At 27.2% G+C, this 16,592-nt stretch overlaps 1 protein-coding gene across 1 annotated transcript; it reads left to right on the top strand.

Moving 5' to 3' along the window:
• The first annotated feature begins 1,888 nt into the window (after positions 1 to 1,888).
• On the top strand, positions 1,889 to 2,641 carry LOC114937399 (F-box only protein 21-like). Its single transcript, XM_029310836.1, has 2 exons — positions 1,889 to 1,990; positions 2,454 to 2,641. Exons 1-2 carry the CDS (start codon positions 1,900 to 1,902, stop codon positions 2,597 to 2,599), a joined length of 237 nt encoding a protein of 78 aa, XP_029166669.1. The 5' UTR covers positions 1,889 to 1,899; the 3' UTR covers positions 2,600 to 2,641.
• The last annotated feature ends 13,951 nt before the right edge of the window (positions 2,642 to 16,592 follow it).

Raw genomic sequence — 16,592 nt, 5'->3', positions numbered from 1 at the left:
TAGATAATTTTATAAATTTTACAGACATATTTGATGTAAATGATAGTTTAAGTTTAAGATATTATTTGTCTGAAATAACGACTGCGCCTGAAAAATACCCTTATATCATTAATGAGCTTAAGAACATGCTTACAAATACTTCACGGTAAGATACCATTTTTCAATACCATTATATATAGTCCTATTCATTTTATAAATTAATGTACTTATTGCACAGTATTAATTTTTTCAGAACTGATTGCGATTTAACCGAAAGATATTGCATTTTCAAATTATTTCGCCATTTAAAGCAACTTTTCGCGGAAAAAATGTTTCTTAAAGAAGGTATTTTCGAAAAGATTGCTACTGCTCTGGCACAATGGATTAAACCCGAAGAGGATGTCCTTTATGAGTCTATAGAAACATCAATTGATAATATGGTTACGAATGTGCTGAATTCTCTCAAAAGAGAATATCCCGTACATTCGATACACTCGACAGCCAATGAAATTTTTTTCCGTTGGAAAAATAAAAATCTTATGGTTTTTGAAAATCATTGGAACGAAATAGAATCAATGGAGATTATGAATACAATTCATGAATATATATTTACCAAATTAAACTTTCAATTATGCGGCGAACACTCCGACATAAAATATTTATGTATAGATAATGTTAGTTTTATATATATAACTTTTATAATATATATTTAAATTAAAGGATCTAATATTTGCACTCTAATTAATTTCTGTATTTTGTGATTTTTGACGCAGGTCTTAGAAGCAAAATGTGGCGAAGAAATAATTGTATTAATAATATGTAAAAGTGTGGCCAAAAGACTTGGTATAGATTGTATAGTACTGAGAGACGACAAAAATTGCAAGTTTCTTTTACTTTGGAAATTGTAAGTGTAATATTAGATTTGAAATTATCTATACCTTCCAGTATTTCTCTTATTATATACACACATGTATATATACATAATTCTTTATTGTTCGCAAAACCAGAAACCCGGACCAAATAAGGTGCTTTAACAAATTTTCTAAGAATATCCAAAATTCTTTTTACAGTCAGCCTTTGACAAATGACAATTCTGAAAATTATAACTTAATTGTAACATCTAAAGAGGTAAAAATTACTATATCATACATATATAATTTCTATTAATTTTAACACTAATTTAATTAATATGTTCGTAAAAATGTGAATCAATGAGACACGCTTTATACGTAGGCTGAAACTGCTGTCTTCTTTAATTTTCATTTCTTTTTTATTATTTTCAGATAATGGTAAAATTGATGAAAATATATATGAATATAACAAAAAATTTCTATTTTTGCATACATCCTTTGTCTAATCCGCATAAATGGAAATCCTGCGAAAAAATTACGGTATGTTAAGCACTATATAATACATGTATACATACATACAATGTATTTATATATATATATATATATATATATATATACATTGTATGTATATATACATGTATTATATAGTGCTATATATATATATATATATATATATATATATATATATAATTTATTTGAGAACTCTCTCTGATAATTACATACATTTACATACAAGTTAAAAATATCTATAATTTAAGTGGTATGTACTGTAATTTAACGTGCTATAAAAATCTGTTTAGGAATTAAATGACAAGAAAAATCATTTAAAATCGAATATTATATTTTCCAGTTCCAAATACACTTCAACAAACAAATGAATATAAGTCGGGAAAACGTAAAATTTGCGGTTGGAATGATAGTAAAACATACAAATGGTGTTAATAGTTGTACAGGTGTAATAATCGGATGGCATCGACACAAAGATGAACATATTAAGTTCATCAAAAAAGAAACAAAAAGACTTAAATGTAAGGTTGGATTCTGCTTGACACGTGAGCACAAATGGTTAATGCCGATAAATTACTGTCATAATTATCAAGAGCACAACACATATTACATAATTCTTAACAACTATAACGAACTTTGTTATGTGGGAGAAGGTATGAATATCATTAAAATATGTTTTTATTTAAAATTATATTTAGTTATTCTACGAACTCATGCATCCCCTGGTAGCTTTTAACTTATTTATTTCTATTTTTTATTTTATTATCTATATTTTACTGATTATGTTGTTTATATCGTAGTTATTAAACTGTTATTAAAAATTTTGAAATTTATATATATATATATATATATATATATATATTGAATAGAAATTTGAATTTAACTTATTAAAAGAGTGTAAGCAGATAATAGTGTCAGTGATAACGAAATAAATTTTTTGCTGTAACTGAATAATTGTGTTGTACACATGAATTTTGCTTGATACGATGCTAAGAGTTACTTGGAATTAAACCTCAACTCGAGACTTAAATATCATTCATATGTGCGGCTTCTAATCAATTAAAAAGAATAGATTCTAATTTACATAATAATTTTAAGCTGCACTTTGTATTTTAGACTTTTTGGAATTAACAACGCCGCAATGGATCGAGAATAACGAAATAGGTCGTTATTTTCATGGATTTAACGGTGCACATTACGTACCAAATAAAAGGTTGGCAAGACTTTACCCTCAAGATTCTGCTATAACTGCCAACGTATAGAACAAGAATTTTTCTTGTTCAACCGATTGCCCTTAAACTTCCAATGCTGGGTAAGATACATTTAAAATGTATCTTGATATACATTTAAAAATAATCGACACGTATTTTTTTATTTCGGCAATGGTTTAAGGGTAAAAACCACCCTCTGACGTTAGCGGTCAAGCATAGACAGAAAGGAATCATTTAATTTAGAAGAAAAAATACTTCCAAATGGAATCTAGTACAGTTGATTCCGAATCTGATGTCAAAATTACAAAATCCAAAATTGCGGATCCAATATGGCGATTACATCTCATGATAAAGGGTGATTTTTAAAATAGAAATCAGAAAAAAGTCTCTCACTGTAAATCTCTTGTAGAAATTTATCACTAGTAATACCAATTAATCATTTATTTCAAGTACTTAAAATATTGATATACCGTAATTTAAGTACTCGAAATAAGTGTTTAAGTACTCGAAATAAGTGATAAATTGGCGCTACTAATGACAAATTTCTATTAGAGATAAGCACCCCAAATAGTAAAATGTAAAGAGACTTACTTTAATCAAGCATCCCATTAAAATATGTACAGAAACGGGTTTTTCGGTCTGCAGTAAACTCTGAAAACTATAATTTTTCTTGGCTAACTGCAGAGCGTTTCAAACCAGAAGAATTTTTGTAATTTTAATCATTATGTTGAATCCGCCATTTTAAATTTTGGACATACACTTTCGTAAGCTTCCTTGCCAGATACACAAAATGTATCTAGATACTGTATCTAGATACTACCCAACACTGTCAACTTCGAAACATATATATAATATCTGAAAACTAACATAATAAAGATAAATATATTACATGTAATTCTGAAATGTGTGTGTATATATTTAGGTATGTATACGTAAATGTCTCTATTTTTCTCAAGAATTCTTTCAAAAAATTGCAATACAAAATACCTAAATAGAATTTCTCTAAAAATTACACATGTACAATTATTACTGATTTTACAGTTAAATATTATTGCCACAATCCGTTGAATATACTTGAAACACAGACATTGAATTTTAATATTTTTATTATCGATTATAATTTGTCATCAAAATATATTAATATATTTATAAAACTATTAATATATTCATTCTTATACAGGTTGAACCAATAATTTGTCCACTTGGAGTATCTTCGTTATTTTTAAAGATACAAAAATAGCGTACAAGGTGTTTCTAATTAAATAAAAGAAAAAATTGCGATAAGATGTATCCGTTGAAAATATACAGATGAAGTCTGCATGTATCAAATTGTCTTAAATATATTTCTTTATGACATATTATCATATAATGTGACAAAAACATTTTGTAGTTTTCAAATTTGTGTATACAATAATCGTTTACAAATACACTAAAAACAAATCAAGCAAATATATATACATATATGCAGGGTGTCCCAAAAGTCTGGAAATGGTTGAATATTTCCTATACAATCATTTTTACCCTCTATTCTTCCACAGATCTGAACAGTACACCTAAATGAAAATATTATCGCTTTCTGTGTTCCTTTTCTTCGTTTTTTTTTTGCTAAAGTTGCATAAAACTAGACGCTAAATAAGTTTATATAAATTAAAATAATGTAATATTTAATCATTTATATAAAAATTTTATATTTATATGCCATTAAGATACATGAACTAATTCATGAATAAAAATATGCGTTTTTATGATATTAAACATCTTTTAAATTCATAACTCAAATAATACAATTAAATTTCGTATGCGATAAGTATTCTTCTCGCTAAAATCTATAAATTTTGACGTATAAATTTTGTCTTCAAAATAAAAGTTTACCTAAATAAAAATAAAGAATGCCTATTTTTATTCAGGAATCGGATTTGTTCAGAAACTGATATGTTTAATTTTAATTTCAAAAACTTTTATAATTAAAATAAACTATTTAAAAATCAATTGATACAAAGTTTCGCTCGTATATTGAAATACAAAAAGTGATAAATGAAAAACCAACTTATCGAGTAATTATTAGAGTTGTTCAGTCCAATAACATTTATTTCATGTATAAATTATTAAGCTACAATCATTCAATATTACAACTTACGCAATAAGTACAGTCATTCTAAAATAATAAAATAAACGTTTCGACCGCACGCGGTCTTCTTCAGTATAATCATTAAAATACAAAATGATAAAAAAATTCACATAATATCGAATTTAATTTTAGTTATTCAGAGTCGAGAGTTTATGAGCAGTTAACGCGTGTTTTAATCCGTCATGTCCAACAATGTTCGCCTCGATATGATCTTTGATTTTAATCAGATCTCGAAGAGTTTCATCGTTAATATGCGAGAAATTAAAACGTTCTGTAGGCGCTGCGATTAATAAAAAATTAACGATTAACATATGTCAAAATTACAATATATATCCCCAACAATTAGCAATATGCTTACTTGACATTGTCCTTCTTGACAATTTTAACCACGTTATTTTGAAAAAGTTATTGAAGATGACACAATACAAACCAACAATATAAAAAGACACCTCATTTTAAACTTTACTTGATCGAAGAGTGTGCGTGTTTATATATGATCTAATATCTATGTTTAAACCGTTAATGTCCTATTTGTCTTATTATTATTTATTGTTCGTTAATTTATCCAAAATATCAAAATACGACTCGCTGAGTAACTCAGTATCTTTGTTTAAATTTAACCTATTTTTTTGTTCATTAATCTCGACACTGAATAACTAAAATTTAATTCGATATTATGTGAAATTTTTTTATGATTTTGTATTTTAATAATTATACTAAAGAAGACCGCGTGCGGTCGAAACGTTTATTTTATTATTTTAGAATGACTGTATTTTTTGCGTAAGTTGTAATATTGAATAATTGTAGCTTAATAATTTATACATGAAATAGATAAATAAATATTTATACAAGATTCTTTATTTAATATTGAATTAAAACGAAAGAATTAAATGTGTTTTTATCTGTCTTATAAACTACGTATTTGCCGTCAATTGTTTCCAAGAAAATTATTTCAAAGAAGACATTATTTAACAAACTTTTTGTAATTTTTTTTTTAATTTGTAATTTATAAATGGTAAATTTTACAAAAGAAACAGCATCTTGACATAGAGAGTTTATTTCTGAGTAAGAAAATTTTATGATATATACAAAATCTGAATATAATTTTTTAAAAATTTTAGTCCTTGTCTATTATTTATTACAAAAATTTATTTATTAATGAATAAAGTTGATATAACAAGTGTTAATAGTAATAATATTGACTCATCGAACATAAATTTTATATTAGTCGCACGTTTGCATATCTAAAATTAATAGAGATGTGCAGAGAAGAATCTCTTTCTGCTTTCTCAACCTGCAAAAAATTTAACTCAATTCAAATATAATTTTAATTTTAATTTTAAATAAAAAATAAATTAGAGATATGTTAAAATTTTGAAAGTGGCGACGCAGGAAAAGAGAAAACTCCCTCTTCCGATCATGCATTAATTTTATAATAAAAATATAAATAATAATGTAGTGCTTATAATTAATACGATTTTATATCATTTTTATGTTGTGGTGATATATACAGGGTGTCCGGTAACTAACGGACCAATGATTAAGGGCGGATTCTTTGGCCAATTTGGAGACGATTTTTTTTTAGCAAAAATGTTGAGAAGTCAATAATTTTCGAGTTATAAGTGATTGAAAAAAATAGATTTTTCGAAAACTAAACGTTTTGGAGTTAAAAGTCTAACATAATTACATTCTTCAGTAAATTTTAAGTAGAGTTTATTATAATAAAATTTTTATTTGAGCCTTAGTTGTAAAAAATGATGACCTTTTCGACATTTTCGCTGAGGAAAAATCATTTCAAAATTGACTAAAGAATCCATTTGTAATCGTTGGTCCGTTAGTTACCGGACACCTTGTATATATATATATATATATATATATATATATATATATACAATATATATGATTTTTTACGACGAAGAAAATATATGTTCTACTCATTTCTGAAATTTGTGTAACATTCTAAGGCACTATCAACAATTCTCGATATTAGTTTTAGCTATACATCTATAATTTAAAATATCTCAGGAATTATAAGAGAGCGCAGCCTAATTTCGAGCGTTTGTTACTCAGGATTGAATCCTCTATGTAAGTTTTTGTACAGATTTATCGAAAACGAGTTACAACGTGCATTTATTTAGAAAATTAAATATATACATATAAAATTAAATTAATAAAATAAAATAAAATAAAGTAATCTCATGAATTTCGCAACATGTCAGCTTATAAAAATTGCGTAATATTATGATTTCTCAAGGTATTAAATATTGCGATAATTGTTCCGGATCTGACAGCACGCTTGTCTTAGATAAATTGGGAGAATGTAGGAGTGAATCCAAATCGGCGATCGGTGCTTACAACCCTTGCGCTGACAACCGATAACATGAATTGAATATTCAACAAAAGACCTTTTCGTAAAAAATCGCATGGCATTTCCTCTTTTCTTTGTAAATACATTTGAGTTAAGATATAGAGAAAGGGACGGAGAAAGAAACAAAGTGTCAAAAACTCTTCTGCGATTTCGTTTAAATTTCACGTGCAATACAGAAGAGACGAGTATTGTATTCAGTATTTATACATGTGTAAAAGAACTAGTTAGTACAATTTATAGCATTTGCTTTGGAATAAAATCGATGCTATTCGCGACTCTTGGCTACCTTTATTCTTTATTATTATTATTATTATTATTATTATTATTATTTCCTATTATTATTATTATTATTATTATTATTATTATTACTATTATTATTAATAAATTTATTTTTAGGTCTGAAAATAAGCCGTTTCCGAGTTATAGCTACTTTTATGTTCAAAAATTGTAATTTAGAATCCGCTTGGCATTTCTCTTTCTTAATTATTTCTAAAATTAAAAACTTTTATTTTTTAATTTTTATTTGTTATTTTTATTTAATTTTTAATTTTTAATTTTTATTTTTAATTTTTTAAATTATAAGTTTTTGGGATTTTTTTAACTCATTTCCGGAGTAGGCGATTTTTCGGACACCCTGTATATAAAAGCGATCTTTTGACTGCTACCCTGTTTTAGGGCCAAATTGTCAGACCAAATCAAACTCTTCGATTCTCTGTTAAAAGCCCTTACACAATGCCAAGCAATAAGCAATAAAAATATAGAAAAAAATTAAAAATAAATAAAACAAACTAGGACATAAAATATATAATAAATACATCAAATAAATCAGAAAATAATATCTATTCTCTTCTCTAATTGTTGGACACTTTTTATTCCCTGTTCCTATTATTGTCTCTGTTGCCTTGTTGTGCAAGGACCTTTAGGATGTTATTCTAACAATCTATTTTTATACACATACCTGAATGAGTGCAATAGAATCGACAAATTGTTATTTTCCGACCCAGGTAGCACGTGTACGTTTCAGAAATGTTTCCTAAATTTCTTGACTGTTTAATTTAAGAAACATTTCTTTCACGTTTAAATTATACCTCTACGGCACGAAATATTGCTAAAATATTGCAATAAAATAAATATTTCAACATTGAGCTACATAAGAAATATTGCAACAATATTATGCAAATATTATAAGTTAATATTTTATAGGAAACATTGCAAAATTTTATTGCTATATTATAATGCAATCACATAGTTCCTTTATTTACCGCTATGCGCCGCATACTGAGCTATCTATCTCGCTATTAAGTTTTAATCAGAGAATTATATAAAAATATAAAGCATGCAAAAAGTAACTATTACAATCAATCATTTTTATCAGTTTAATTATTTTGATACAATCCCAACAAATTAAATTGATTATTTAAAAACTGGACAAATAATTGAAGAAAATGAAAAATAAGAAATATTGTGCAATATTTTATAAATGTTATATTAACGTTGCAAAAAATATTTTACAGCATTGCAAAAATTATTGCTCAATATGCGATTTAAAACAAACTCTAAAATAAACGGTTTCTTAAACATTTTTGAGTGAAAATTTTATCCAATTAATAAACGTTTCTGAGAGCTGGTTATGAAACGTTTCTAAAACGAATTACTGTACTACCTAAGAAGTTTCCTTTTCTTTTGTAGACCTTTTAAGTCTTAGGGTTTTGTTCAAAATGACAAATATACAGTTGAAATATGTTTAGGACACCCTGTACGTATATACATATACAGGGTGTCCCAAAAGTCTGGAAACGGTTGAATATTTCCTATTCCTATACAATGCATTTTTACCCTCTAGCTTTCCACAGATCTGAACGTATAACAATACAACTGAATGAAAATATTCTCGTCTTATGAGTTTCTTTTTGCTAAAGTTACATAAAACATCGAAATTGCACATTAAAAAAATATTTAATTACATATAAAAATAATAATGAGAAGAGAATATCTTCGAATTATTGTAATAGTTTATAATAAGGGTATACGATTCTTTGATGCGTCGTAAATACACCAAAGATGTTTTTGGTCAACGTTTTTTTTTCCTGAAGAAGAAGAAGAAGAAGAACAGTAAAACACATAAGAATAATATGTTGCAGTAGATTAGTCTAAATAAGAAATTAATTATACCTGAACAATTTGATGTAAAAATCGATTTAATTTAATTTTTTTTACATTCTATCATAATGTTTTTACCCGACGAGGTGATAGACGTCATTATTGGCTACAGTGGTATCACCATCGAGGATATCAATAATTTCAGACGCACGTGCACGAAATTCCGAGGGGCAGCCAAATATAATAAGCATAAAAAAAAAAGTTTTATCAGAGGTAACTTTTACTTTGTTCGTATTTTGTAATTTGTTTTTATTAATTTATTTTGTAGCGCATATAACTTATGCAAAAAATTTATTTTATATAAATAAAATAAATAGAAATATTAAAAATTAAATATATAATGTAAAAAACAAATAAATAAAAAGATTCTAATAATAAGAGATAAGATCAATGAAAAAAGGGTAAGAAAATTAGCTAATAAATATATACAGGGTGTTATACATAAGATGTCACATCAAAATTATACAAGTGTAGTAGATCTTGTTATTTGGAAACGATTTTTCTTCAATAAAAATCTCGAGGGACGCCATCATTTTTGCATGTTTCCAATTTTTGCTATCATATATCTTTATAAAAAAAAACCTTAAATTAAAATTTTATTAAAATAAACTCTATTTGAAAATTATTGGAGAATGTGGATTTTTAAATATTTTATTTTCACAAGGCTTAGTTTACAGAGAATTCTTAATTTTCAAACGCTTATAACTCGAAAATTATTGATGCTTTAATATTTTTGCTGAGGAAAAATCATCTTCAAATAACAAGATCTATTTGTATATTTTTGGTATGTTCTTTCCGAGTGTTTTTCCAATTGACACCATCCAGGAAATGGCCAGTTTCCAAGATGTCAAATCTAGGAAGTCCTAACACTTTTGAAGAAACCAGGGTCGCTGTAATCCGTAATGAACGTTTTTTTTCCGTCCATTCTTAAATTCTTCAGACAAGGGGGGGAAGAATTGTTCCGTGGTCCCTCATCCCAAGGGATCCTTAAATCTCCACCTCGGCATTTGCCCAGTCTATAAGTTAAAAGTAGAAAGCCTATAAACTAAAAGTATTTTCGCCAGAATAATTCTTAAATTATTTGTTACCTTATTAATAATAATATTCACACAGTTACATTATATTGGGTCTCGGATATCAATTCTAATTTGTTCTGTCGAGCAGATTTTTGAATACAGAATACAACATCATTGAGTTTTCTAATGATTTTATAAGGTCCTTCCCAATAACTTTGAAATTTAGGAGCCTTTCCTATTTTCCTTCTGAAATTTTAGGACATTCCGAACGATAATGTCCATACGTTCCACAATGCCAACACTCTATTTTATTTTTTCTATTAAATTCCTTTTTACTATAATTTTCCTGTTCTTTATCCTTTTCTTTACTTTGAATTTCTGAATTTTTATTTTTACCGTAAAAATTCCGCTTTGAACTATTATCATTATTATATTCCTCCTTTTTCTGAAAACTATTCTCATTAATTATCTTGATGGCCATTGCTCTTTCTATTGCCATTTTAAAAGATGAAACCCCCTCTAATTGTAACGTTCTCTTCACGAAACCCTCATTAATAGCATTAATAAATTGCGCGCACGCTATTTTTTCGAGGATCTCTTTTGCGCATTCTGGATAAGCCAGTTGCGCTAAACGCTCAATATCACTTCCTAGAGTTACAATTTCTTCACCGAATTTTTGTCGCCGATTCGTAAACTATGTATAATAAGTTTCCGAATCGCAATTCTAATTTTGATTTTAATTTCTCAAATTCTAATTTTTCTATATCTTTTATACAATATAAAACCGATCGCGCTTTTCCTTTCAGACTAGATGCTGATATTACAGTTTTTATTTCATCTGTTCATCGATTCGCTCACGCTATCAATTCAAACTGAGTAAAGAATTCCCTCAACGACCCTGTCACATCAAAAGTATCCGACTTTAATTCATATTAATTCCAAATTCCCAATTCCTGAAGAATTGCCCGCAACGGATTCATTTCTGTCAAGTTTGCCGCCGGAGTTTGTGTTTTTCTTGGTGAATGTACCGTCGACATCCTGCTGCTCGTTTCCTCTCGTTGATCCCGGACGAGCCTTCAGATTTCTCGAACGGTTCGCAAAGAAAAATCCGCACTCACTCACTCTTTCACACGCGTTCGGTACGAATAAACTCACGAAATAAAAGCCATAAACTTTAATGTTAAAATCCAATACAATGAAACAATAACGAACAATATAATTGACATTAAATTACACAAAATAACGCTGTGATTATATAATACGTTTGCGTAGTTCGACGGGCGTCAAACCAAACCGGAAGTTGCGCTATTTTTTTAATCCAATAACGCGGGACGTTACAATATATATATATATATATATATATATATATATATATATATATATGCATATTATGGTATACATATAAATAAAGGTTTCACATCAAATATAATATACATATATTTAATGTAAAACCTTTTATGTCAGACACCCTATATATATATATATATATATTCTACACAAACACACACACACACACACACACACACATATATAGGGTGTCTGCCATAAAAGGTAAATTATATAAATGTAGATCTTGTTATTCGGAAACGATTTTTCTTTAACAAAAATATCGAGGAACGCCATATTCTATATATTTGTTTATTTTATTATACATTAGTTATATATTTTGTTATTATTTTATTTCGTTTCTTTTCTTTTTTAATTTAGTTATTTTATTTGTTATATTTCTTATTTTATTATATTTTTTTGTTTATCTTAGATATTATAAAAATTACTCATATAACAGTAGTTCTTCAATAATATATTATTGTTATAACTTTTTCGTATACTTGTAGGTTTTTTTTCGTAAGAGTTGTTCAGAAAAGACAGATTCTTGCTTAGGAATTCGACTGCGAAATCGAGCGGCGAAGAATCCGCAACAAAAGACAGCTTTATAATTCAGCCAATTTGGAAGACTAAAATATTTATCAATGTCAAAAGGGGCGTCGATCATTGTCATCGATTTACAAAAAGCTGAAATTTGCCGATAGACTGACTTTAGACCACGAGAAATTAATAACAAAGAATAATCTATCTACTTTAAAGATTTCACGAATTTTTCGAGCAAATACAACAATAAAGGAGACGTCTAGAGAATTGTTGGACAAATGAGAAAATTGTTCAGACCACGAAAAAGAAAGTTATAAAATGAAGATTTAATATTAAATTATAACAGAAAGGCAATTTTATTTTAAAATAAAACAAGAATGTCGTTTTTTTTAGAGAAATATGTAGAGAATTTAAAAATACTTAAAAATAAAAAAATTGTTATCGCGCTATTTTCAAGAACTTTATTTAATATAAAAATAATTATTACAAATTATTATAATCTATAGAGTGATACAAAGAGATATTAAAAAAATAATATGTCTCAAATTTTAAAGATACAGTTTAAATTTTAAATTCTAAAGACGCATAGAATGGAGAAATGCATTCTGCATCATTCTTTCCTACATTTTATGCAAAATGCATTTTTCCTTTCTATATTCTCAGGAAAATAAAGAAGCAACCTTTAAGCAAATGCCAAAAATAAACTCAAGTAAAAATGACCCTTCCATGGTCGTTCGCAGGATTTTTTCTAGAAGGGGACATATTAGTTTTTTAAATTGTCTGTTCTTAATTCTTTTAAATTGTATTTTTGTTATTTGTATTCTTTTATATTATGCAAATAAATTTTAGTATTACTTAGTGTTGTCAAAAAAAGAGCAAATGCTTAATTTTTTTAAATGTTTTATTTCAAGGCAAAAGTCCTTTTTGCTCCCTTATGCGTACGCTCATGGACCCTTCCTATTTTTGGAACTAACGATTTGATTTTGTACCCTTACCAATGGGAGTAGAGCGGAGGACAGGCAACTGCAGGTTGTAGAAAAGTTTATGGTTTCAGGGTCAATGTCTCAGTAGTTCTTCAGAAGTTAAAGAAAATGGCAAATTGTGAAGAACGTGTAAAGCTACAGTGCTCTGTAACAAAGTTAAGCAAAAAGAGAACAATAGAATACAATGACAACGGTGTTTCTAAAAAAGGCAAGAAATTTGTCAAATAACTTATACGCGAATAGTGTAATCATCGACTTTATTTAATTCGTTTTTATTTTTATGCAGTTATAGTAGATACGAGCTTACCTCTCGAGATGACGGACATTTCAAGTTGCAAATTTATGGAGAATATCATTTCCCAATACAAGAATACCCGATTCGTTCGATATGAAGAAAATATAGAAAAAATGTTTTCTAAGAGGTAACTTTTTTTTGTTTATAAATATTTTGTAACTTTTTTCATTAATCTATCACTCGCAATATATTACTTCTACAGAAAATTTTATAAGAATTCTAGAAAAATAAAATAGTTATAAAATATTAAATATATTATATAATATAAAACAGATAAAAAATTCAAATAAAATCGATATAAAAAACGAGTAGGAAAATAGGAATACGACTAATGAGAGATAAGAGAAAATAATATATTCGAGCAGTCGAGATCTTATGAAATTTTTTACAATTGTTCAATTTAAAATTTACTTTACTTAAATGTTATTAAATTTAGTTAAATTTATTTTCTTTAATAATTAAAATTTTTATAAATAACTTCTCGCATATTCCTTTTTTTACATTTTGGCTTTTATTTTTTTATTTATTTTAATAAAATATTGTTTTTTGTTTTTTTAATTTATGTACTTTATAGTTGTTTTTCTCATAGATACATAAAATTTCAAAAAATTTATTGAAAAGTTTATTGAAAATTCATTACTGTTGCAATAGTATTTTATTACAAAATGTTTTGATTCAATTTTAGATGGCCGTCTGCAAGAAAACTATATGACAAACAGTCGATTACTAACTTTGTGATCAAAGGCATAAATTATTTGATAGAATTACGGAAAATTGTGAATGATATAAGGAAAAATATGTTTCATAAATCAAGTATTTCTGATTATAATCAATATATTTGTGTAATAGATAATTTTATAAATTTTACAGACATATTTAATGTAAATAATAGTTTAAACAATTATTTGTCTGAAATAACGACTGCGCCTGAAAAATACACTTATATCATTGATGAGCTTAAGTACATGCTTGCATATACTTCACGGTAGGATACCATTTTTCAATACCATTCCCATAATTCGCGAACCACTGGGAATGGGCAGATAGAGCGTGTTAAACTGAATAGAAAAGTCCTGTATTATTTTGCGATATTCGCAATAATTATTGAGTTATTAACTAAAATATCTAAACGAATGAGCGGATAGAAAGCGGTAGGCCGGACTCGGTGTGCATGTCGGATGACTTATTTGTTATATGCCGCTTAGTATCAAAAGTATCATCTTACTTTTCGGCGCCACTACATTGGTCACCGCTCGCTGCATGACGCCGCCTCTCGATCAAATAATGCTTTCTACCTGCTTATTCGTTTAGATATTTTAATAAATAACTCAATAATTATTGCGAATATCGCAAAATAATACAGGACTTTTCTATTCAGTTCAACACGCTCTATCTGCCCATTCGCGGTGGTTTGCGAATTATGAGACACCCTGTATATAGTCTTATTAATTTTATAAATTAATGTACTTATTGCACAGTATTAATTTTTTCAGAACTGATTGCGATTTAACCGAAAGATATTGCGTTTTCAAATTATTACGCCATTTAAAGCAACTTTTCGCGGAAAAAATGTTTCTTAAAGAAGGTATTTTCGAAAAGATTGCTACTGCTATGGCACAATGGATTAAACCCGAAGAGGATGTACTTTATGAGTCCATAGAAACATCAATCGATAATATGGTTACGAATGTGCTGAATTCCCTCAAAAGAGAATATCCCGTACATTCGATACTCTCGACAGCCAATGAAACTTTTTTCCGTTGGAAAAATAAAAATCTTATGGTCTTTGAAAATCATTGGATCGAAATAGAATCAATGGAGATTATGAATACAATTCATGAATATATATTTACCAAATTGAACTTTCAATTATGCGACGAACACTCTGACATAAAACATTTATGTATAGATAATGTTAGTTTTATATATATAATTTTTATAATATATATTTAAATTAAAGAATCTAAAATATTTGCACTCTAATTAATTTCTGTATTTTGTGATTTTTGACGCAGGTCTTAGAAGCAGAATGTGGCAAAGAAATAATTGTATTAATAATATGTAAAAGTGTGGCCAGAAGACTTGGTATAGATTGTATGGTGCTGAGAGACGACAAAAATTGCAAGTTTCTTTTACTTTGGAGATCGTAAGTGTAATATTACATTTGAAATTATCTATAATTTCCAGTATTACTCTTATTATATACACACATGCATATATACATAATTTTTTATTGTTCGCAAAACCAGAAACCCGGACCAAATAAGGTGCTTTAACAAATTTTCTAAGAATATCCAAAATTCTTTTTACAGTCAGCCTTTGACAAATGACAATTCTGAAAATTATAACTTAATTGTAACATCTAAAGAGGTAAAAACTACTATATCATACATATATAATTTCTATTAATTTTAACAATAATTTAATTAATATGTTCGTAAAAATGTGAATCAATGAGACAGTGAAGTAATGATACATCACAGCGAATTTCTGTGATGCCCTTGAGGGATGTGTCAGTTTGTAAAAAAGGTTATAAAAGAAAATAGACAAGTAAAAAAATAATGAAAATAAATGAAGAAAATCACAAAATATTAACAAAAAAAAAGGAAAATAAGTTATGAGCAAAATAAAGGTCAGGTGTATGATTTTGTAAGTGTAATGAGACATCACAAAGAATATCTGAAATGCCCTTGAGAGATGCTTTATACGTAGGCTGAAACAGTTATACAATCTTACATTTCTTGTTTGTAATTAAAGCTGTCTTCTTTAATTTTCATTTCTTTTTAATTATTTTCAGATAATGGTAAAGTTGATGGAAATATATGTGCATATAACAAAAAATTTCAATTATTGCATATATCTTTTGTGTAATCCGCATAAATGGAAATATTTCGAAGAAATTACGGTATGTTAAGCACTATATAATACATGTATACATACATACAATGTACATATATATATATAATTTCTTTGAGAACTCTCTCTGATAATTACATACATTTACATACAAGTTAAAAATATCTATAATTTAAGTGGTATGTACTGTAATTTAACGTGCTATAAAAATCTGTTTAGGAATTAAATGACAAGAAAAATCATTTAAAATCGAATATTATATTTTCCAGTTCCAAATACACTTCAACAAACAAATGAATATAAGTCGGGAAAACGTAAAATTTGCGGTTGGAATGATAGTAAAACATACAAATAGTGTTAATAGTTGTA

The sequence above is a fragment of the Nylanderia fulva genome, unplaced genomic scaffold, assembly GCF_048542155.1.
Source record: "Nylanderia fulva isolate GAGA-0341 unplaced genomic scaffold, ASM4854215v1 Scaffold71, whole genome shotgun sequence".
NCBI lineage: Eukaryota > Metazoa > Arthropoda > Insecta > Hymenoptera > Formicidae > Nylanderia > Nylanderia fulva.
Note: the sequence above shows the minus strand (reverse complement) of the source record. Positions and strands in the feature narration are given on the sequence as shown.

Coding starts and splice junctions, on each gene's coding strand:
- LOC114937399 (XM_029310836.1), top strand. CDS start 1,900: ATGCCGATAAATTACTGTCATAATTATCAAGAGCACAACACATATTAC. Junction 1,991..2,453: donor ACTTTGTTATGTGGGAGAAG/GTATGAATATCA, acceptor TTTGTATTTTAG/ACTTTTTGGAATTAACAACG.